The sequence below is a fragment of the Vulpes vulpes genome, chromosome 14, assembly GCF_048418805.1.
Source record: "Vulpes vulpes isolate BD-2025 chromosome 14, VulVul3, whole genome shotgun sequence".
Taxonomy (NCBI): Eukaryota; Metazoa; Chordata; class Mammalia; order Carnivora; family Canidae; genus Vulpes; species Vulpes vulpes.
The window spans coordinates 22,799,942-22,825,289 of record NC_132793.1 but is presented as its reverse complement, the minus strand read 5'-3'; the positions used below and the strand labels follow the sequence as shown (position 1 = coordinate 22,825,289).

The following is a 25,348-nucleotide window of genomic DNA, read 5'->3' as shown; positions in this document are numbered from 1 at the left end:
TTATATATTTATTTAAAAAGAATTTTTAGGGGGATCCCTGGGTAACTCAGCGGTTTAGCGCCTGCCTTCGGCCTAGGGCATGATCCTGGAGTCCCAGGATCGAGTCCCACATTGGGCTCCCTGCATGGAGCCTGCTTCTCCCTCTGCCTGTCTCTCTGCCTCTCTTTCTTTCTGTGTCTCTCATGAATAAATAAATAAAATATTTTTAAAAAATGAATTTTTAAAAGATTTTCGTATTTATTTATTTGAGAGAGAGAAAAAGAGAACACAAGTGGAAGGGAGGAGCAGAGGGAGAAGGAGAAGCAGTTGGGGCTTGATCCCAGGACCCTGGGATCACGACCTGAGCTGAAGGCAGACGCTTAACCAACTGAGCCACCCAGGTACTCCTATTTTATATATTTAAAACATTATTCTGTGAAGCCTTCACCAGATTGTCAAAGGGTCCATGGCACAAGAAGCACCATATAAATACCTTGTACTAGAGAAGTCTAAGAGGTGTGTGTGGAAATATTGCCATTTCTTGGACATTTCAGTGGCTTAAGAAGGGTAGCCTAGCAGAATATTTGAGCTTAGGCCTGTCTTGAAGATCTAGGATGTGAGGACACTGTAGTCTGGGCCCTGATACTTTCCTTCATGGAGGTCACAGGTCACATAATCACAAACCAGCTCTAGATAAAGGCCTGTTATAACCTGTGCAGGATCTATTTACAGACAATAAGCCCAGGAGAGGAGGGAACACTCTAGTTAGCTTGGCCAAAGGAGATTTACCGATGAGGTGGCAGTTGAGTAGGTATTTTTGACAAGCAGAGGTGTAGACAAGAACATTCCAGGCAGGGGGGACTATCTGCTTTGTTCTAGCCTGGTAAAGAAGAGCAAGTCACCGTTGTCTTAAAGTGAGATTCCATTGCAGGCAGAATGGTGTCAAGCAAAGAAAAAGAATCATGGAGGTAGGAGCTCTGGAATGTAATGCTGCATCTGCCACTCTGAGGTGTGACCTCAGACACAAGCCAGTTAACCTTGCTGAGCCTCAGGAATGAGGACTCTGGTACAGATTTTATGGGTTTGTGTGAAGATGAAGAGGTGGTGATTGTTAAAGCCCTTTTCAGCTAGCTGATTATTTCTGGGACTGGAAATGTGCAGATTAGACAGGATTCTTTCAGTCACAAGTGATAGAAAACCTAGCTGTAAGGAATGCATTGGTGGCTCATGGATCTGAGAAGTCCTGGGATAGTCCTCCAGCTTCTGGCTCAGCCGGACTCAGGGGCCCAGTGTCCCCAGGACCCAGTGTCCAGGTCTCTCTCCACCTCCTCACACTCAATTCTCATGAGCCACTTTCTGCATCAGACTCTCTCTCTCGTGGCAGCAAGATGGCTGATTGCCTGTGAATCAAGAAAAGGTATTTCCCCCAAAGTAAAGTCAGGGTGCAGCTGGTGGAAAAGGTGACCCGCTGCTTGGCCACAAAAGCAACGGACGTCTGCCACAGGAGATTTGGGGTCCAGTGGTGACTCAAGTGTGACTCGCTGTGTGCCTTCAGCAAGCCTGGGGCACCCTAGGTCTCCATCCTTCAGCTACTCATCCATTACTTTCAGGATTTGGTCATTGGTTTATTCAGTGGCTATTCACTGAGCATTTACTGTGTGGAGCATTTACTGTGCCTTAGCCAACTGACGAAGGCTCTGCTCTCAGGAAGCTTCAGTCTGAGGGAGGCGGGCAACTGGGTGGATGTTAGTGAAGAGCTCAAGCTTGAGCTGGAGCCAGGCTGCTGTGCGGGCTCCTCTGGTCCCAGTCTGTGCCTTCATGCTCCAGAAGTGCACAAGGCAGTGCAGGACTCCTCCCAGCATGGGGCCAGGCTCCCTGTTGCTACCAGGCTCATTTCCCAGCTGACTGTGCCTGTCTTCTTCCATCTAGTCATTGTCATCTGGGCCGTCTCCTCTTTCAGGCTTTTGTGTTCCCCATTACCTTCTGGGTAAAATCCAAAGTTAGCCCAGTATTTGAAGTCATGTTCGCATGTAGTCTTGGTTTGGTCTTGGGGTTTTCTACTGGCCATGGTCTTTTCTCAGGTTTGGTCGCAGGCGAGTGATGGTCAAGAAGGGGAAGAGGGGCAACAGCTTTTATTTCATCTACATGGGCACAGTTGCAGTGACAGAGGATGAGGATGGCAGCAGCGCCTTCCTGGATCCCCACCCCAAATTGTTGCACAGGGGCGATTGTTTTGGGGTAAGCACGGGGAAGGCTCTGCCTTATTTGGGCAGGGCTGGGGGCTCGACAGGACTCTGGCTAGAACAACCAGGCCCAGTCCTGCCTTCTCCTAGGTGTAAGTCACTGCCCTGTTGTGGGACTTAGCGCTCTCACCTGTCACAGGCCAATTGACTGGACCAGGTGATGTCCAAGGCTGGCTCCTCCATCTGGATGTTTAAGGAACATGTTCCCTGTATAGCCCCACAGAGATCCCTCAGTGAGGGATCCCTCAGTGAGGCCGCTCCAGCTTCCTCTCTCTGATCTAGTCGAGCTTGTTACCTCTTGTTCCACAAGCAGCACATTTAAGAGGGAGGGATAGGCCCCCCAAAGTGGTGAATGAGAAGAAGCTCAGGGCCAGCCAAGGAATCTGAAATCCGGGGAGTGGAGATTTCTGGGAGGCATATGGAAGCAGGAAAGAGGTGGGCAAGGCTGTGAGCAGAAAACCAGAGGTAGCCTCTCACTTACACATTTCCATGTCCATCCAACAGGAATTGGGCCTTCTAAATCCTTTTGTATGGAGGGCCACCATGGTCTGTATGGAAGAAACAGAGTTCCTCGTTGTCGACAGAGAAGATTTCCTTGCTTATAAGCTGGACCAGGAATTCCAAAAGGATGCTCAGCATCGCTTTGAATTTTTTAGGTACCTCCACCATCAGCCAGCATCTTCCCCCCTGTGTGTTTGTTAGGTGCCTGGCTGTCCTAGGTCCCGTGGGAAACAGTAGGTGCTCTTCTCTCTGCCTAGAATGCTGTGGAGATGGGAAACACCTCCCACCTGGCTTCTTTGTCTAGCAAACTCCTACTGTACCTTCAGGTCTCAGCTCAAACATCCCTTTCTTGTGGGATAGTACTAATAGAAGAGCTCATGTGTATGGAGTACTGGCAGAGCCAGGTGGGGTGCTAAACTCTTTGTACCAGGGCTTTTACCTTATCTCATTTAATCCCATGACCTTGTTTCTCTTGTTCTGTCCAGTTTATTTTTAATTTTTAAAAAGATTTTATTTATTTATTAGAGAGAGAGGGACCATGAGCAAGCATGAGCAGGGGAAAGGGGCAGAGGGAGAGGGAGAAGTCGGCTCCCCGCTGAGCAGGGAGCCGGATGTGAAGCTCCATTCCAGGATCCTGGGATCATGACCTGAGCTGAAGCAGACGTTTAATCACCAGGCGCCCCTGTTCTCTCTAGTTTATAGGTAAGGGAACCAAGCCTCGAGGTGGTGATGTACCTAAAATGTTCAATTCAGAAGTCTCTGGGCTTCACTGCCCCACCTCACTAAGTAACCTGATCTGCCCTCACTCCAGGTTGGAGAGAGAACCCCCAATGCTTCTATCACACCCTGTGTTTCTTTCTTTTTTTTTTTTTTTAAGATAGATAGATTTATTTATTTATTTATGTATTTATTTATTTATTTATTTATTTATTTATTTGAAACACAGAGAGAGGGACAAAGAGGCAGAGACACAGACAGAGGGAGAAGCAGGCTCCATGCAGGGAGCCTGACGTGGGACTCGATCCCGGGCCGAAGGCAGGCACCAAACCGCTGAGCCACCCAAGGATCCCCACATCCTGTGTTTCTTTAAAGCCAGCCAAACTATAATTCTTGATCACACAATACAAGTTTACAGTTTACTTGCCCCCTCAGTCAGGAAACCCTTATGGTAGTGAGGGCAGAGTGGCTCTTTTGCCATGGGCACCCCCATGTTGTCATCATGCCAGGCACATGCAGGTATTTGTCTTCTCATTTCTGGTAACTGGCCTTTTGGAAAAGAATGAAAAGCAGATAAAGTATCTGCACCGGCCCTGAAAACACAGGTTGTAGGGCCATGTGGCTCCAGGGCAGTGCTGTGGCAGAGGGCTGCCCTGTAGGGTGGAGGAGAGCGGAGAGAGTAGGAGCTGTGAGAGTGTGAGAGGGATGGGGGTCAGGGGAGGGCTGGCTGCAAAGGGAGGACTTAGTCCTGCCGGGAGGAGCACTGCCTGTTTTCACACAGTGGAAAAGTAGGGCTGAGCTGCCATCTCAGTTCTCTGGCTTATCAACTATAGATGATGTCACCTCCCTTCTCTGAGTTTGGGATCCGGCTCTGTACAACAGGGATAACAAGTCATCTCTCCCAGATCATTGTAAGGATTGAATGAGGTGATGGTGGGAAGTCTATGGCCTGGTGGTGTCCCTTCTGTGGTGACCCTGCTCTGCTTCCTGTGTCTCCAGACTGTTCTCTGGACATGGCACCCACCCTCTTTCCCCTTGGTGCCCTGCATGGAATTCCATCCCCTGAGTCACCCGAGTTCTGGGCTCGTTATGTGTTGGAACTAAGAAAATATGAGCTGGTTGTCAGCAGCCCTGTGGGGCGGGCTGCATGTGAGGGAAGGCGAGCCCCTGAGTGGCGGGCACTGCAGGGTAGGCCTTCAGTCACAGGGAAGAAAGGCAAGAAGTGATTAGTCCAGATGTCCCCATTCATCAGGCACAGGCCCGAGTATTTGAAGTTAACAGGTTGCAGGAGGCTGGATGACATGTTTCCTTTCTGGAAATTCCTGAGAGCTAGGCACCTTCTGTGATGGAGGGCGATGAATTCTTTTTTTTTTTTTTTTTTTTAATATTTTTACATTTATTTATGATAGACATAGAGAGAGAGAGGCAGAGACACAGGCAGAGGGAGAAGCAGGCCCCATGCAGGGAGCCCGATGCAGGACTCGATCCCGGGTCTACAGGATCCCACCCCGGCTGAAGGCGGCGCTAAACCGCTGAGCCACCCAGAGATCCCCGAGGGCAATGAATTCTAACAGGATATTCCCCTCAGGAAAATGGATCTGTTTGAGTCGTGGTCTGATGAGAAGCTCTGGAACCTCGTAAACCTGGGGAAGGTGGAAAAGTTCTCATATGGGCGGCTGATCTCAAAAGACTTTGTAGAATCATCATCTATCATGTTTGTCAGCAAGGTGAGAGGCCTGGGAGGGAGGGATGGAAGCCGGGAAGGCGCACCTAGTCTAATGTCCTGTGGCCACACAGGCAAGGGCTGAGCCCTGTTCTGCAGCACCTCCTTTTCTGAGCGTCCGTGTTCTAGCTGTAAAAGGCATACCACACAGTTTGGCCTCCCTCCCTCAGAGGATTGCTGTGAACTTTGAGATACCATGTTATAGTAGAAAGAGGGTCTCGGGGGTACCCCCCTCCTTGAGCCCATATACATGCTTATTTACATACAGTTACATATTTAAATTATGCATTTAGCCCTTGAATCCTCATGATGCCAGATCACCATTTTAAAAATTATAATCTTTGGGATGCCTGGGTGGCTCAGTGGGTGAGCATCTGCCTTTGGCTCAGGTCATGATCCTGGGGTTCTGGGATCAAGTCCCTCTCCCTCTGCCTATGTCTCTGCCTCTCTCTGTGTCTCTCATGAATAAATAAATAAAATCTTTAAAAGTAAATAAAAATTATAATCTTTAAATTACAGATATGGTACAACCCACATTATAAAACATAGTTCTGGAAAGAGAGAAGAAATCACCCATAGCCTCATCACCTCAAAATAGATTTTCAGAAGTGGAGTTGCTTGGTATCTTCATGCTCAAGGACCTTGAAACAAGTTGCTGTCCAAAAGAATCCACTTTATCTAGCAGTGTGCATCTTTACAGGTGTCACACACCTCTGCCAGGCTTCCCCATCCTCTCAAAACTTTCCTAATTTCATAGATGACAATTGCTACCTCATTGAGTATTTAATTTACATTTTTCCTGATTACTGGTGAGACTCATCGTGTTTTTTACTATCTACATTTTGTCTTTTGTGCATTGATTTCTGTCCCGTGCCAACTTCTCTGTTGGTTGATAACAAAAGCTTTGCGATCTGAGTCGACCTTTCTGTCACTTGTTGACTCTCCTCAACTACTATGTACTTTTCACAATCATCTTGAGAACTGCCCTGTTTTTGAGACCCTTTGCTTCTGTGCCAGGGGTTCTACTAGCATTGTTCATTTTTTTGGTTTGTTTTGGAACAGATAATACATGCACGTGGTTCAAAATTCAAAAAGTTCAAAAGAGTAATGTCTCCCTCTCACCTCTTTCCCCTGCTGCCCAGTATTCCTCACTGGGGATCGTCACTGTCACCATGATCCTCTGTGCCTGTACCACAGTCTCTTCCCTGAATATAAAGGCAAATGCATGTGTATGTTCTTTTTTTAAAAAAGATTTTATTTATACTTTATTATTTGACAGAGAGAGTGCACAAGCAGGGGAGTGGCAGGCAGAGGGAGAGGGAGAAGTAGGCTCCGTGCTGAGTAAGGAGCCCAATGCAGGGCTTGATCCCAGGACCAACTGAGCCACCCAGGCACCCCTGCATGTGTATGTTCTTTCCTTGTTTTCATAAATGGTGTCATATGATGTAGGCTGTTCTGCAGTTGGCTGTTTCAAGAGTATTTCTGCAGATTACTCCACATCAGTCCAGAAAGAACGTATATATATTACCATTTGTGCAGTGTTTAACTATGTGATTGCACTTCAATTTATCCAGTTCCCTGTTTCTTTTTAATTTAAAGATTATTTATTTATTCATGAGAGACAGAGAGAGGCAGAGACAAAGGCAGAGGGAGAAGCAGGTTCCCTGCAGGGAGCCCGATGTGGGACTCGATCCCAGGACCCAAGGATCACGTTCTGAGCTGAAGGCAGATGCTCAACCCCTAAGTCATGCAGGCATCCCTAGCCAGTTCCCGATTGATGGACTGACTGGTTGTCCCAGTCTTTTGCTATTTTAAGCGGTGCTTTGATGACTACCTGTGTAAGTAGTACCATTTCACCATAAATCTCCATCATAGCTCTATCAGGAAGTTATTATTATTCCACATTTACAATGAAGAAGTTGAAGTTAAGACACTTAACAAAGGCCACCCATTTAGTAAATGGCAGAGCCAGAACTATGCCCTCAAATTTTCAGTATTTCCCATATAGCTATAGCTCACATTAAGCCACCAAACATTTGTTGATTTTTTTGCCAAGGTTGGTTCATGCTCTGGAGGGATATGAAGATGGAAAAGACTGTTTCTCTTTCCTTATACCTCCCTTCCACTAGATACTGAGCAAAGACAAAGTTATCCAGGCCAACTACCAAGTGATTAATGCAAATTCTTTGAGTTACAAGGATTTAGGAGAGAGGCCTCTCTCTAAAGGCTGGGGGTCTTAAAGAAGGCTACCTGGACAAGGTGAGGGAAGAGTTGAGCCTTGAAGTTTTGGACCATTAGACAAAAGGAGGGGCAAGACTGATTGTGTGCTAGAGCTGGCTCTCATTGGCCTGTGAGAGCTGATTAAGTTTTCAGTTTTGCAAGATGGCAAACACAATAATTATCAAAAATTAAATTATATAAACCTACAATTAAGTACAGTTTATGGAAAACAAGAGTAATAGATACTGAAAATTCATCATTTCCTAATGACATTACTGCATTTTACTACTCTCTGTGCTCCAGAGTTTGTTTATGTCTGTTTTATCTATCTGGTGGGAATACTGCACAATTATACATGTATCTTCCCACCTCCACATTCTGTGACTTCATGTTGGTACCTGAAAATTGGCCCCAGCGGGAGTATATATACAATGGAAATCAGCAGACACCCTGAGTCAGGTTTTGATTTATGGTTTTGCTGATTTGTCTTAAAGCTATAGAGAAAATGTTTATGATACAGATTACATTTAAGAGTGGGCTGGGTCTGTAGCCATTACATTGTAAATAGAAGAAAATTATGGAAATGTTTTTCCTTATTTAAACACTATTCATGGCTCCTGGGTGGTTCAGACACTTCACTTCAAAGCCTGAAGTGTCTTTGGCTTAGGTCATGGTCCCAAGGTCCTGGGATAGAGTTCTGCATCGGGCTCCCTGCTTGATGGGGAGTCTGCCTCTGTCTCTCCCCCCTGCTCATGCTCTTTTTCACTCTCTCTCAAATAAATAAAATCTTTAAAAAAAATAAACATTATTTATCATAGATTCATCATGGGAGTTAATCAATGATAAGCGAAGTTCCAATATACGTAGTGCTAGAGGTGGTCTTAGTTAATGAATGTAATTTATACAAGAGTGAGAAGGAGTTTGCCAGTATATTACAAACCAGACTTAATAATATTAAATTTATTGGGAAAAGAATGGATTAGATGCAATTTCATTCGTCAAATCACGGTTGAATTGTGACTATAGATTGGTCATGGTTGTTACAAGAACTCAGTCAGAGTCTGCAACAACGTTCAGTGAGAATTGCTTGGCTATATGGAACTTTCAGTAAGAGTGTAGTATGTTTTATTATTATTTATAAATTGTGTGCAGCACACCCTTTACAAGCACAAGATTTATAGACATGCATACATTTTCCCAGAGAGCCAATTATTAAACTTATCACCAGGGGAGTGTTTGCGTTATTATTTATTTTGGGTTCAGTCCCAGAGAAGAGAGTTGAGACTGGCTAAATGAGCGCAAAAGGGAGTTATCGCAGGATGGTGAAGGGCTAACAGACTTACTGGTGATGGGGAGGCCTGAAGGAACAGACCTTAGACTGAAGATGACCCCAAATGACTCCAAGTCAGAGTCCAGACTGGACAGTCACAGGGGCTGCTGCTCTTGCCAAGTTCAGGAACCCACATCTATAGCTCCTGCCTCCACGAACATGATGGAGGTCCTCCAGTCCAAAACCAAGTGCCCAAGTGCATTCCTGCAGGGGGACCCAAATCACCTCCTTGGCTGCAAGGGGGCTTGGAAGATGTTTGGGAGCATTTGGTTTCCAGCCTCTGCACGCTAAGGGACTGGATGCACAGGATCTGACCCAGAGGATGGTGGGGATGAGGCCCTTGCCAGCCACAGGAAATAGTTTGATAAGTTTGGAGGATTCTGATGGTCATGTGAGGAGAGTGGGGAGAGCCTAGAAGAGGGAATGGTAGCAGGGAGCCCTGAAGGCCAATCTAAATTCTTTGTTATTCCTTTTCCTCCCTGGCATCTGCTTCCTATTTCCTAAAATTTGGGGGTGATCACTTCCAAAGCCAAGATTGCCATGTGTCCACAAATTTAACTCTGAGGTCTTTTGATAATATATAGCCAGGAAAGATAGGGGGCACGAGTGGTAAGGGATAAAAGTTCAAGACCTGCTTTTCAGCATGATGATTACATCTTGACCAGCAGAAAGTTCTGTTTTAGCCTCCATTTCTTTGTCTTACCTCATAAGGTCTTTAAGGATAAGAGCGAGTCTTGCACAGACTTACTAGTTCACATTCATCCTCAAATTCAATGGTTCTGAGTTGTCCCTGTATCAGTGGCATTAATCAGCTATCACCTGGGAACTCACTAAAAATGCAGATTCTCAAGCCTACCCAAGAGCCATTCAATCCAAAGCTCTGTTTTGACAACCATTCTAGGTGATTCTGATATCACTAAAATTGGAGAACTCGGATTTAAGGGAAGAGTTTTTCAGATTTGACTAAGCATAAAGAACACTTTAGGGAGCTTCTTTTTTTTTTAATATTTTATTTATTTAAGAGAGAGAGTGAGAGAGAGCATGAGCAGGAGGGAGAGGGAGAAGCAGGCTCTCCACTGAACAGAGAGCCCAATGTGGAGCTCAATCCCAGGACCCTGGGATCATGACCTGAGCAGAAGGCAGACGCTTAACAGACTGCGCCACCCAGGTGCCCCTAAGGAACTTCTTAAAAAGGCAAATTTCTGCCTTACCCCAGGGAGTCTCATTCATTAACTCTGGCAATCTGCATTTGAATAAACATAGCCCGTGATTCTAATGCAGGCACTCTTGAAGTTCATTCTGAGAAAAATGATACAGATATCACAAAGTGACAGCAGGTGTGTGTGGGACATCCTGGCTAGTAGGTGAGTTTGACTTGTCCTTTACAGTGTTTTATTCAAAGCTGATTTAATCATTATGAAGATTGTAGATAAAATTCCGGATTTCTGGTTTCTTTTGAATATTCAGAAGATCAGACAATACCAGGCTGTACTGCGATGCAGCCCCCTCTGGCTGGAGTTGAAGAGCACCTGCCCCCATTTAAAGGGACTGCTGTTTTCTCCCATTTTTTTTTTAATTTCCCACCAGGCCAGCTGTTGGGAGTATTCATCTAAGGAGGCTGGGTCGTCCCAGCTCCTGTAGTTTGTGGATATGGCCTCGAGAGGGCGATATCAGCAGTGAGAGGCCTGGATGTCTTGCCAAACCCGGAATGTTAGGGAAGGTAATTTTCTGGTGCCACAGAAAACATAGTTAGTGCTCCCAATCAGCTCATTTTGGACAATTTATCACTTGGGGGCACATGGTGAAATTGTTTCCTACACAGATACAGATGGGATTAAAGACCCACAAGAGACTTTCTGAGAGGAGTGTTCACCTGTGTTTTTCTGGCACCAGCAGTTTCCTGTTGATAAATGTATGAATGTTGACTAAACCTCCAAGCCCAACACCTGGTACATAATGAGGGCTTATTAAATGTTTGATCCCTTCTCCTTTCTCTTCAATGGTAATTTGTCTTGAACTTTAACTATAATGTGTCTCTTACAGTTCCTACTAAAAAAAAGGTAAGATTTTATAAAGATACAGAATAAATCAGAAAAATGGCATACCTTTCTTTCCTATCAGATCAGGAAAGATTGAAAGGATTGTGAAGACTCAGGATTGAAAACTCAGTTGTCAATGTAACACAAAGATATAACAGTTATGCACTGCTGGAGGAGTATAAACTAACATTTCTGAAAGGCAGTTCGGCAGTGCATATTGAACTTTAAAACACATGAACCTGTAGGAAACAATCCCAAGGGGGTAATCAAACATGAGTATTAAATTAGGATAAACTAGATTGTACTGCAATTATAAGCAATCCTCAAACCTCAGTGGATTAACTAACAAAGACACATTCCTTCCTCCCACTACTTGATCACAGCAGATCAGCAGGAGGCCCTGCTTTTCACAGTCACTTGGAGACCCAGGCCACTGGAAACTATCTTCACGAATGCTTCCATAGTCAATAGGACAGGGGAGGGGTAATGTTAAGAATCAAGCACTGGCTTTTAAAGTTCCCATTCAGATTATCAGAAGTCACTTTGCTAAGGAAAGTGGCCGAAGCAAGTAAGAAGGCCATGTCTGATTCAAAGGAAAAAAATACAATCCTGCCTTGTGTTTGGGAGGAGAACTTTAGTATTTGTGAACTGCCTTAATGACCATTCTGGGCATTAAGATGTGTGTACAAGATTATCAGTTAAAGTTGCTGTCTTAGAAACACAACTGCAATGGCTTAGTGAATAGTAATTTTGTTTTGCAGGAGTCTAGAATTAAGCAATCCAAGGCTAGAAAGTTGTTTGCTGAAGTCCTCAAGACCTCAGTCCCCTTCTAGCTTCTCCCCTCATCATCCACAACTTATAACTTTCATCCTAGTGGTCACAACATGACTATTCTACCTCTGGCTGTCACATCTGAGATTCAGTCGGAGGTAGAGGGGTAGGACAACCGTAAGTTTCCTGGGAGTTTTATTCATCAGTCTCCCACTTACAGGCCATTAGCCAGAACTGCGTCACTGCCATCCCCCCACTGCAGGAGAGTTTAAGATAGTGAGTTTTATAAAAGGGGTTTTGTTGTCCTAGGCAAAATCAGAATTATATATAATGCTGACAAATTAGAAACAACTGAATATTAATCCTCAAAAATATTTTCTTGAAGTATAACATGCATGCAATAAAGAACTCATATCTAAACTTTACGGCTTAGTGAATTGTGACTTATATATATACCTGTGTAAGCATTACTCAAACCAAGATAGAGATAATTTCTAGCACCCCAGAAGGCTCCCTTGTACCCTTCCCCAGGCAGAATCCCCCCACCAAAGATAACCACTCTTCTGATTCTATCAGAAGATTACTTTTGCCTGTTCTTTCAATTAATATAAATAGAATCATACAATGTTTGTTCTTTATGTCGGACTTCTTTTGATAAACTATATCTTATTTTAAATTATATGTCAGTTATGGCATACATAGAATAATATGCAATCATTAAAAACAATAATGTAGAACCATGTTACTTGGTGTGAAATTATGTCCTTGATGTATTTATTGAGTTTTCTTTTTAATATTTTATTTATTTATTCATGGGAGACACACAGAGAGAGAGGGGTAGAGACACAGGCAGAGGGAGAAGCAGGCTCCATGCAGGGAGCCCGATGTGGAACTCGATCCTAGATCTCCAGGATTACACTCTGGGCTGAAGGCAAGCGCTAAACCGCTGAGCCACCCGGGCTGCCCTATTTATTGAGTTTTTTTTTTTTAAAGTCATAAGAATCTGTTTTATATGAAACGACTCACTTATGAAAAATTTTATATGTATATACGGTTTACAGAGAAAAGTTTGAACTAGTTGTCACCAAAATGCTACTACTTGTTATTTCTGGGTGTTAGGATAAAATAGTTTTAAGTTTATGTTCTTCTGTTTGATTTGAATGTCTTTTAAACTTTTAATTTTGGAAGGGTTTTAAATTTATAGAAAAGTTGTGAGAACAGTACAAAGAACCCCTAAGTAACCTGGATCCAGATTCACCAACTGTTGACATTTTGCCACATTTGCATGTAAATATATACATATTTATTATTCCCTGCCTTAATTGAGAGTTAAATATTATTCATTATACTCACTTACCCCTGAATACTTCAGTGATTGTTTTCTAAAGCCAGAAATTAACTGCAGAATAATTATCCAAATCAGGGAATTTAACATTGATGTACCATATGATCTATAGTCCATAGTCAGTTTCACCTGGTGTCCCAAGAACATTCTCTATGGTGATTTTTCCCCCCCAGTGCCAACATTTATTTCCGTTCTCATGCCTATTTAACTATTTGAACTTATGAGAAATAAGTAACATTTTCATTAAAAAAATTTTTTTAAAGGAACCTGAAAGCACTTGCGTTTAGCCAAGTAAACTGGGGTAAGATGCAATAGAGCTCATCTTCAAAGTCTGGCCTGCCTGGAGCCTCAGGGACTAGCCCTTTTGTTTATGTCCCTTGATGTTCCCAGGGCAGCTGTGAAGTCTTGCGTCTGATAGACCTTGGGACCTCACCTTTCTACTACAAGTGGATTTGGCAGCACCTGGAGCTCATAGATGGCGGATCTCTGAAGACCCACCTCAATGGTAACTGGCAGCTGCGCACAGCAGGGGGCGCCCGGGCCCTGCTGCTCCCAGTTCCCTGCCCCTAGAATCTTAGACCTCTAGAGCTAGAAAGGCCTGGCAGGATGTCTGGTTTGATCCCCTCTACTCCCAGCTGTGGCGACGTGGCCCACATGGCCCCGCCAGGTGAGGCTCCTGCCCGCCCTCCCCCCTCCCCCCTCCCCAGCTCCTCCTTCTTAGGCTTTCCCTTTGTGTCAGGTGCTCCTGGGGAGAGGGGTGGAAGGAGCCTGGAACTTGACAGAGCTGGGTTTGAATCTCCCTGATTACCTGGATGACTCTGGTGAGTACCCAAGCCCCTGGGCCTGGTTTCTTCATATCCGTCACAGTAGTGTTGTGGTTAGGCCCACCGGCCCAGGAGCCTAACTGCTTGTGTTTGAATCCAGGGTCCTTCTCTTCCTAGCTGTGTGATACTGTGTCCCTGTGCCAGCAGTTCCCTCGGATAGTCTCTACCTCATAGACTTGTTAATGAAATTAAGCAAATAAATATATAAAGCTCTTAGAATGCTACCTGGATGTATTAGTATATAGTAGAAGTCTGTCGTCTTTATCATACAGGTTACAAGGGAGGCTGAATCAGCTTGTGTATGAACAGGGTCTATACACAGGTGCACAGGAAATGTCACTTCTCATGTCAGTTCTTTTTTTTTTTTTTTTTAAGATTTTATTTATTTATTCGTGAGAGACACAGAGAGAGAAGCAGCCTCCATGCAGGGAGCCTGACGTGGGACTCGATCCCGGGTCCCCAGGATCACGCCCTGGGCTGAAGGCAGCGCTAAACCGCTGAGCCACCCCAGCTGCCCTCTCATGTCAGTTCTTTTTCTTTCTTTTCCACTGCCAATCCACCAAAGGAAAGCTGCATCCCATAAAAGTTTTTACCCAAGTTTTTTCTTCATTGTGGCAAAATACACATAGCATAAAATTTCCTATCTCAACTATTTTTAACATACCGTTCAGTGGTAATTAATATATTCATTCATATTAAATATATTGGACAGCCATCAACACCATCTATTTCCTCAATTAAGTGGAAGTATATAGTATTTGTCTTTGTGTGATTGGCTTATTTCGCTCTGCATGCTGCCCTCAAGGATCATCATATTGTAGCCTATGTCAGAATTTCCTTCCTTTCTAAGCCTGAATAATATTCCACTGTATGTATATATCACATTTTGCTTATCCATTCATCCAAGTGGACACTTGAGAACTTAAATGTTTTAGCTATAGTGAATAATGTTGCTATGAGCATGGGTGTATAGTTATCTCTTTGTGACCCTGTTTTCTTTTTAATATATACTCAGAAGAGGAATTGCTGGGTCATTTGTAATTTTATTTTTAATATTTTTAGGGAATTGCCATGCTATTTTCCATAGTGTCTGTAACATTTCACATTCCCACCAACAATGCACAAGAGTTCCAATCTTTCCACATCCTCACCAGTGCTTGTTATGTTCTGTTTGTTCGGTTTTTAAAAATGATATTCATCCTAATGGATATGAAGTGGTATCTTATTGTAGTTTTGATTTGTATTTCTCCAATAATTGGTGATGTTGAGCATCTTTTTGTGAGCTTATTGGCCATTCACATATCTGCTTTGGAGAAATGTCTATGCAAGCTTTTGTGCCTTTTAAAAATTGGTTATCTATTTTTGTTTTTTTAAGTTTTAGGAATTTTCTATATATTTTGGATGGTAATCTCTTACCAGATATATGATTTGCAAATATTTTATCTCATTCTGTGGGATGCCTATTTACTCTGTTGATATTGTCTTTTGATGGATGAACTTTTTATATTTTCATGAAGTCCAATTTGTCCATTTTTTCTTTTGTTACCTGTGCTTTTGATATATGTACAGGAAATCACTGCCAAATCCAATGTTGTGATGCTTTTGCACTGTGTTTTCTTCTAAGGGTTTAATAGTTTTAGGCCTTACATTTAGATCTTTGATCTATTTTGAGTTAATTTTTATTTTTAATTTATTTATTTATTTATTTATCTATTTATTTATTTATTTATTTATGATAGTGACACACACACACACACACACACACAGAGAGAGAGAGAGAGAGAGAGAGAGAGAGAGGCAGAGACACAGGCAGAGGGAGAAGCAGGCTCCATGCACTGGGAGCCCGACGTGGGACTCCATCCCAGGTCTCCAGGATCGCGCCCTGGGCCAAAGGCAGGTGCTGAACCGCTGCACCACCCAGGGATCCCTTGAGTTAATTTTTATATGTGGTCGGATGGAAGGATCTAACTTCATTCTTGTGCATATGGATATTCAGTTTTCCCAGCACCATTTGTTGAAAAGACTGTTCTTGCCCATTGAATTTTTAGCACCCTTGGCCAAAATAATTTGACCATATATCTGAGGGTTTATCTCTGGGCTCTTTATTATTTTGGTCTATATGTCTATCTTTATGCCAATACTACATTACTTTGATTACTGTAGTTTTGTAGTAAGTTTTGAAATCAGGAAGTATGAGTCCTTTCATTTGTTCCTTTTCAAGATTGTTTTGGTTATCTGGGGTCCCTTGAGATTTCATAAAAATTTTAGAATGGATTTTTCCATTTCTGCAAAAAGTCACTGAGATTTTGATTGGGACTGCATTGAATCCATAGCTCACTTTGAGTGGTATTGATATCTTAATGATACTGAGTCTTCCAATCCATGAATATAGAATATGTTTCCATTTATTATGCCTTGATCTTCAGAGTTCTTTCTTTGTGCAGTTCTCTGCTCTCAGGTACTGTGCTCTGTGAATTCTCATTGCCTTGTCCTCCCCAAACTCTCAGTTCTGTCTCATCAATTCAGGAAAATTTCTGGGCTCCCCCTGGGTTCCCTCTCCCTGCAACATGGCTTGGAAAACCTCCAGGCAGTAAGCTTGGGCAATAGTAGGGTTTACCTCATTTGTTTCTATCTTGCAGGGATGATTTCTTCATGACCTTATGCCCAATGTCTTGAAAGCCATTTTCTCATACATTTATCCCAGGTTTTTTTTAGTAGTTTTAGGTGGGAGAGTAAGTCTAGTCCCTGTTAGTCCATTTGGCTGGAAGCATAAGTATAGATTTGTGTTTCTTTTTCTTTCTTTTTTTAGATCTGTATTTAGATCTTAATAGCTGAGTTTTATCCTACTGTATGTATATACCACAATTAGTTAAAACAATGACCTTTTATAGATATTTTGAGTAATTTCCAATTTTTCACTATTACCTTGCTGGGGCGATTTTCATGGTATGTTTATCTTTGCATCCCTATACAAGGAAATATTGGGTAAATTCTTAGAATTATTGAATCAAGTAATCAATCCAGTGCATACTGGCCATGCTCACTTAAAATATTGATGGATATTGACAAAAAAGCCTTCCAAAAATGTTTATTCAGGGCTTTTTATATGTGTTCTGTTAATTTAGGCCAATTTTTTGTAGATTTTGGGTTTATTTTTATTAACATTGATTTTAATAGTTTATTCTAACACTAAAGATCTATTTTTTAAAAAAGACTATTTATTTGAGAGACTGTGCACGAGGTGGGGGCATGGAGGGCAGAGGGAGAGGGAGAGAGAGTCTTAAGCAGACTCCATGCTGAGCACAGAACCTGATGTGGGGCTTGATCCCAGGACCTTGAGACTGATTTGAGCTGAAATCAAGAGTCAGAGGCTTAACTGACTGAGCCACCCAGGAGCCCTTGATCTGTAATTCTTATAATAATCCTATGAAGGCTCCAGAAAATTACCTCATCCAAAGTTTTATGGCTCATCATTCCTTTAGCTCTTACTGCTGCCTCTGTCCCCAGTCCCAGATAAATATGACCTATTAGTGGAAAGTTATGAGCTTTAAATCAGGTAGACGTGAGTTAAATCCAAGCTTCAGCCCTTTTCTGGGTGACTTAAACTCCTGGATGCTCATTGATTTCTTAAATGGAGCCAGTGACATTTGTCTGGATGTAATGTATGTGAAGGCTCTGCTCAGGACCTGGCAGAGAGAGACAATACATGGAAACCACATTATTTTCCTTTTTTCTTTTCCTTATTTGCTCATGCACCAGCCTGGCCAGGCAGATGAGTAGGGGATACCTTTCACCATCGTCAGCACAGGCCTCATATATGCAAAGAACTATTAATGTGTTTTTCTGTGCTTTCTCTAACAGAACCTTCTCCTGTGGAGAGATTTAAGGAATTCCAGATCAAATCATATCCTGTACAGGACTTTAGCTCTCTGAAACTGAAGCATCTCCAGAACTCCTGGGAGCAACAGGGGACCAGCTTCAGTAGGAGGATTAAAACCTCAGGAAATACTCTTCCAAAGATGTTGGGCCCAAAGATCAAGTAAGCTTAGTTAGCTCCTCGCAGAAAGAAGGGTCCAGATTCTGGTTGAAAAGGGAGATATGACTTAAAAGGACAGAATGTCAGGGATACTGGGGAGGGGTCAGAGGTAACAGGCACCTCTCAACACCAAAGGTTGGAGTATATATAAAAGGCAGCCTAGAGAATCCTAGATTTGAGACCCAAGAGCTGCATTCTGTGCCTGTAATGCACAGGATCACTTTAGGTGGTTAGCTTCTTCCTTTCTTACGGAACCCATATGAAGAAGGAGAGGCAGGGCAGATCTTTTGGTTATGATACTTGGTCTGTGTGTCAGTGGACCTTTCTAACTCTGAGCCTCTTCAGAAAATTCTACCCATCTAAAGGAGGCAGTAGATTAGAGCCTGGGCTTTGGTGTCACTTCAACCCAGGTCCAAGTCCTGGCTTGGCCACTTATTTTAGCTCTGTGTCCTTGCACAAGAGGCTTGACATCTCTAAGCCATAGTTCTCTTCTCTGTAGATAATAGTATTTAAGTCCTAGTATCGTCATAGGCCAGCAATTAAATAAGATAATAGTAATTATAGCTAACATTTGTGGAATATTCTGTGCCTGGTACTGGATTATCTAATTTAATCTTCCCAATAACTCTATGGGGTAAGTATAGTTATCAGTCCCATTTTTCAGGTGAGAGAACCAAACTACAGAGAGAGACTAACTTACTTGTTTGAGGTCATCCAGGTAGGGAGTGGCAGAACCAGGATTCAAACCTGAGCAGCTGATTAGTGCTCAGTTTTGTTGTTTGGTATGACTATTATGGCTGGAATAAGAATACACAATGAGGGCTGCGCTTTTGCCTCAACCCAGAGAGGCTGAGGAGTAGGAAAGGACACTCAGTGGTACCTGCCTAGAGATATAGTTCAACGCTGGACCCAGAGCAACATAACACCTCCCCCCCACCACCATTAAATGCAAAATTAAAATATCACAATGATACTAATAACATCAGTGTCACAATCTCTATGCTGCCCAAAGTACCATTACACTCAAGTCCTTTGCCTATTAACATTTCTAGCCTACTGGCCTCCATAAGGAGCATCCCATGACTTCTGAGTTGTTATTCCCTCTGGTGGATATTCTTTCCAAGGGATCCAGTGCTTCAAGTCCCAGTCCCAGTTCTTTTGAAGGTAGGGTTGGAACAGACCCAATTTCTCTGCTGTAAATCAGTAAGGGAGAAGAGACATATTGGACCCAGAAGAATAAAAACCATGCTAGGCATGTCCCGGGGGGGTGAGAATTGTAGGCTGCCTTGTTTATGTGTTGTGTGAGTTTATGAGTTGGGTGAATATATCAGCTATATTCTCAGCTGACAATTTTTTCCTGCCTCTAATCCAACTAACATAGTCTGTCTCTTCCTTATACCTCACCTAGACAAAGAAAGCACAACAGGATTGCTGTATAAAATTAATTCCAACATGAACAAAGTACAGAATCTACAGGCTGCCCAAGGAAACCTGTCTTTTAGACAAAGAAACAAAGCCATTTATTTTTTGTTTTCCTGCCAAGAAGGAGAGCCCAAACCTCTGCTGTGTCCCCAGGGGGCACAGAGCTGACTCAATGTCAAAGCAGTCTGTTCAATTATTGGACAGCTCTGATTTAGAGATTTCTTCCCCATGTTGAGCATCCGTCAGCCAGCCTGGACTTCTCGTCCATCTGGTCTGGCTCAGCTGCATGAGCTCATCAGCCCCTTCTTCCACATAACAGCCTTCAAGTGTTTAAAAGGGGTGTATCTCTCTCTCCTAGTCTTCCCCCTATTAAACTTCTCCAGTTCCTGACATCGTAGTCTCTTCCAGGGCCTGATTTGCATTTTCTCACTTTCTGGGGTCAGTGTGAGTTCTCCAGGGAGGGGAAGTCTCACTGTGAGGCAGAGTGGGGGCTCCTGTCCAGGGCCTTATGAACTGGCTGTGTGACAAATGAGTTTTCTTTAACAAACTGTCAAATTTCAGATCCAGGCGTCCTTGTTCGCTTGAGTGTTCCATGATCAGAACCAAGTATGGTGATCTCCCTGAAGAGGCTGCAGTGGGCACCTACATCAAGATCCACACTGTGGAGGAAGGAGAACCTGTGGTAAGTGTGCAGATAGCCTCACTCATGATATATGTGTAACATGGTGGGCTGTGAGTGTTAAGTAATAACAGGAAAGGTTTAAAAACATTCCGCTCTATGTTTGGTGATATTAAGGAATATTGTTGATTTTTAAAGATATGATAACAGTATCATGGTTATTGTTTTTAAAGAGTCCTTATATTTAGGAGCTACATATCAAAAGACTCACAGATAAAATGATATGACATCTGGGACTTGCTTTAAAATAATCTAGGAAAAAGGCAAGGATGTACCCTCTCATCACTCTTTTCTTTTTTAAAGATTTTATTTATTTATTTGGCAGAGAGAGAGAGAGACAGAGTGAGCACAAATAGGAGGAGTGAGAGAGGGAGAAGCAGACTCCCTGCTAAGCAGGGAGCCCAATGTGGGGCTCGATCCCAGGACACTGGGACCATGACCTGAGCTGAAGGCAAATGCTTAACCTACTGAGCCACCCAGGTGCCCCACCCTCTTACCACTCTTGTTCATCATTGTACTAAAAGACCTAGCTAGTGCATTAAGATAAGAAAAGGAAATAAAATATTTGGGAAGGAAGACATAAAGCTGTCATTGTTTGCAGATTTTTGATTGTCTAGATCAAAAATCTAGATAGATCCAAAGAATCAAAAAACAAAAACAAAAAAACCCTCCTGATGTGAATTAAATTATTACAGTAAGATCAGAGGGTATAAGCCAATGAACATTGGAATTTAAAATAAAAACACAATTACATTTATAATAGCACCAAATATGAGATAGTTAGGTATAAATCTAACAATATTCAGGAGTCACATGAAGAAAACTATTAATTATAATGAAAGAATTTATGGGTTGCCTGGATGGTTCTGTTGGTTAAGTATCTGTCTTCCACTCAGGTCATGGTCTTAGGATCCGAGGATCAATTTCCACATTGGGCTCCCTGCTCAGTGGGGAGTCTGCTTCTCCCTCTCCCTCTGCTCTTCCCCCCTGCTTGTGCTTTCTCTCTCTCTCAAATAAATAAAAAAAATTTTTTAAAAAGTATAATGAAAGAATTAAAAGATTTAAATAAATGGAGAAACAGACTATGTTCACAGATTGAAAGATTCTATTGTTAACATGTTCTTCCTAAATTGATGTACAGATTCAACACAATCCCAATAAAAACCCCAGCAAATTATTTTGTGGATATTGGCAAACCAATTCTAAAATTTACATGGAAAAGTGAATATAAACCAACTGGTAAATCTGTACAATGAACTATTATTCATAAATAAAAAGAAATGAACTATCAAGCTAAGAAAAAGATATGGAGGAAGCTTAAATGAATATTTTAAGTGAAAGAAGCCAATATGAAAAGATTAAGTGTTGTATATTCCAATTATATGACATTCTGGAAAAGGCATAACTATAGAGATAGTGATCAGTGGTCATCAGAGGTTTGGAGTTCAAGAGGAGAGACAAATAGATAAAGCATAGAGGATTTTTAGGACAGCAAAATTATTCTGTATGATACTATAATGGAAGATACAAAACCTTAAACATTGATAAGACCCATAGAACTTTACACAGCACAAAGAGTGAACCTTAATGTATACAACTTGTTAAAGAAAAAAGTCATTTAGGTGGCAGGGGATCCCAAAAGGAAATGCAGTTGTCACAAGAGCATCTAATGATATTACAAATGTATGAAACAGTCCCTGAATAGGGTGAGAGAAAAAGGTGCTGACCTATGTATCGCTGGAGGTGTGACGCTGGAAGTGACTGTGGTCTGCAAAACTGAAAGCCAAAGGAACTGCACATGAGCACTGTACTCTAGCTGATAATGTCATTCCCAAGGGCGTATGCTTCACAGTTCTGATACTGCAATACATGTGTACTGAAATGGATCAATTCAGCGGGTGACACCAGCCAGGTTTCTCATCATTGAAATTTGCAAGGAGGAGGCTAGAATGATCCATGTGGTAACAGGTTCATTGAAGATATCAGTATGAACTCCTGTTTAGCTTAATATAAATACAGATGGTTACACGTGGAAATATTTATAGATATGTATATTGACATATATCTTTTGCTTTGTCAGTTGACAGGGCCTGAAAGAAATGACACTCCAGTAGCAATGAGCAAACCTAACACCCAGACTTTGTTTTCTAGTATTATTCTTCACTAAGAGGAACAAGGGCTCCTTGGAAAATGATTGATTCTAAGACTAGGGCAGGAAATAGACAAGATGAGCCTGGAGCATTTCGTAGCGCTGGGGAGTTAGGAAGTATTGGGGGGAAAAACCCTATATGGAGGCAGGCATATCAAAGGGACACAGGTGCCAACTGAAAGAGCTCCCATTAGCCAAAGCTAGAACAATTTGAACAATTTAAGCAACAAAATAAAATAGTATTAGATTATACCTCAAAGTAACAGTAAACATTCCTGAGTACATACTTGTAAAATGAACAAATAATGAGCAAGTTAATAAATAGGGGAGAAGAGACAAATCTCCCATGCAGAAGAATTCCAAATAATTGACATAGATACTTGGTCCTAAAGAAGAGGATGCATAACTCCCCGCTCCTTAGGTGTGGGCTGCATATAGTGACTTCCTTCTAAAAAGAACAGTATGGAAAGAGGGTGGTGGGGGGGAGAGAGTAACTTTGCAATAGAGGAACCTGAGAAATACCAGTGTAGCCAGGTGATCAAGGCCAACATACACAGTTAAATTGTGTTGATAGTATGTCCCTTAATATTATGAAATGGGACGTGATGTAATGAGAATGATACTTTGCCTCCATAGTCCTCTTCCCAATAAACCACAACCCCCGTCTAATCATGGGACCAAATCAGACAAACTCTAATGGCTGGGTGTCACACAAAATTCTTGACCAGTACTCCTCAATATCTATCAAGGGCATCATAAACCGGGCCAGTCTGAGAAACTGTCCAGCCAAGAGGAGCCTAAGGAGATAAAAGAATAAATGGAATATGTGTCTTGGATAGGATTGTGGAACAGGAAAAGGACATTAGGTAAAAAGAGGAAATCTAAATAACTCCTTGATCTGAATTAATAATAATAATAGTGTATCAATCAATATCAGTTCATTAATTTTACCAAAGGTATCCTACTAATGTAAGATGTTAATTAACAGAGGAAACTGTATGGGGTATATGGGAACTCTGTACTATCTTCTCAATTTTTCTAAGTCTACAATTGTTCTAAAAAATAAAGTCTATTAACAATATAATTATCCAGGGCATCTGGTGGTTCAGGTGGTTAAGTGTCCAACTCTTGATCTCAGCTCAGGTCTTGATCTCAGGATCATGAGTTCAAGCCCCATGTTGGGCGCCATGCTGGGCATGGAGCCTACTTAAAAAAAAAATTATCCAATGGTTGGCAGGTTGGCAGGGTGGGGAATGCATGGATGAAACATTTGGCCATGAATTGATCACTGTGGAAGCCGGGCAGGGGGTGGGCCTCCACCAGCCCTGGGGAGGGGCTGTCTTCTGAAGCCTCATGTGCGGTCATCATGCACTGTGCAGTCATCATAGTCCAGAGAGCTACTCCCTCGCCATATGCCCTTAATGCTCTTCCTCAGTTACAGTATCTCCAGGGTCATCCTCACATGCCTATCATCCCCTGGTGTGGTGGTCTCTTCATGCTCCTGCCCCACTGGACTGTGTGTCTTCAGAGGCAGGAAAGCCAGCACAGGACCAGAAGGGAGCCCCAGCCCCTGGCATGGTGCCCCCTCAAGGCTGATGGAATATTTCCAAGCTCTTAGGAAGTTCTTCCTTTTCTTCAGCAAAACTCTGCCTCCTGCACCTTTTAAGTAGCTCCTCCCACAACGTTTCCTTACCCCACCCTCCCAAGAACAAAACAGAAGAAATCTGTTTCCTTGCCCAATGATGACCCCTTAGATTATTTAAAGAATGCCATTTTGTTTTTCACTCAATGTTTCGGAGCCAGGCACGGTGTCAATGCCCAGGTAGTTATTTTCTCATTCAATTAAAACATCCTCTGTTTCTTCAGACAGTCCTTAGGTGATGTGCTTTCCAGGCCGCTTATCGTTTCCTTCAGGGCAGTTATGCTTCTGAGGCAGGCGCTCAGGCCTGAACACAGGGCTCCTGAGGCCAGGGCCTGGCCTAGGAATGCAGCCTCACACAGGGCCAGGCAGTAGCTGGGGATGCCAGGTGGGCTGAATGAGGGCACCAGAGGGCAGAAAGGCATTGCCTGGTGGGGTCGATGATGACAGCAGTAGAGGCTGTGTCATGTGCCACTAGAACAGCCAGGCCTGTGTCGTCAAGGGCCTGCAGTGTTGGAGTGGGGACCTTGGCCCTGATTCTCTCGGAAGGCCTCGAAGGCTTTGGGTGGGGGCCCAGAGCAAAGACCAGGCTGCCTCATTTGTCACACAGGGCCCAGCACAGAGAAGGCCCCCCACAAATATGTGTTAACATGACTCGATGAAAATGCCTGTGGATGTGTTCTCTCTGCTCTCAAGGCCGTGGCTTCGTTTGTAGGAGAGTGAATGGGACAGCTGGGCCTGTATTCACCTAAGAGATCACATTTGCTAACTGGGGAATGTGAAGCTGGGTGGGTCTTAGAAACAGGAGAGGCTGGGACCTGGAGGAGAGCCTCTGTTCTGAGTGAGGAGGAGTAGGGGAACCACTCATCCAGGGAACAGGCAGGCTGAGGCCTCTGATTGGGCAAGCCAGAGCCGTGGGCGGGGCAGACGGGATATGGCAGATTGGGGTGGGGGCAGGGGTCCTTATCTTCATGTTCTTTCTTTCTTTCTTTCTTTCAATTTTTAAATATTTTATTTAACTATTCATGAGAGACACAGAGAGAGAGGCAGAGACACAGGAGGAGGGAGAAGCAGGCTCCATGCAGGGAGCCCGATGTGGGACTCGATCCTGGGACCCCAGGATCAGGCCCTGAGCCAAAGGCAGACAATCACTGAGCCACCCAGGTGCCGCCTTCATGTTGCTTCTAATTAGTCAGCTGTGTGGGCAAATATTTACCTGAGTCTGTGCCCTTATTAGAAGATGAAGACATGGGGATCCCTGAGTGGCTCAGCAGTTTAGCGCTTGCCTTTGGCCCAGGCGCGATCCTGGAGTCCCGGGATGGAGTCCCGCATCAAGCTCCCTGCATGGAACCTGCTTCTCCCTCCTCCTGTGTCTCTGCCTCTCTCTGTCTATCATGAATAAATAAATCTTTAAAAAAAGAAGATGAAGACATTCACCTGGGTGTGTTAACCCGAATGTTCTGTGACCCCGAAGCACTCATGCAGGTCATCTACCATGCTCTAGTCATGGCTCAAAATGCCAGTGTGGGCAAGTAAACTGACATCCTTCCAGCCCTTATGGGGTTTATGATCTAATCTGGGGACAGACAATAAACAGACAAATTAATAAACACATAAAGTATTGCAAATTGCTGTTAGGAATGGAATAGAAAGCTGAGTTGGGGCAGGGGACAGGCTTCTTAAATGGAGCAATCAAGAAAGCCGGCTCTGAGGAGATGATGTTTAAGCTGA

General features: G+C 43.2%; 1 protein-coding gene across 1 annotated transcript in view; it reads left to right on the top strand.

Annotated features, from left to right (window-relative positions):
- The window catches only part of CNBD2 (cyclic nucleotide binding domain containing 2), a 66,228-nt gene that overhangs the window by 25,551 nt on the left and 15,329 nt on the right, over positions 1 to 25,348 (top strand). Inside the window, exons 6-11 of the mRNA XM_072735975.1 lie at positions 2,061 to 2,217; positions 2,727 to 2,878; positions 5,029 to 5,167; positions 13,259 to 13,373; positions 17,554 to 17,731; positions 19,712 to 19,832. Of these exons, the coding sequence (XP_072592076.1) occupies positions 2,061 to 2,217; positions 2,727 to 2,878; positions 5,029 to 5,167; positions 13,259 to 13,373; positions 17,554 to 17,731; positions 19,712 to 19,832 (862 nt within the window). The remainder of the gene's footprint in view (positions 1 to 2,060; positions 2,218 to 2,726; positions 2,879 to 5,028; positions 5,168 to 13,258; positions 13,374 to 17,553; positions 17,732 to 19,711; positions 19,833 to 25,348) is intronic.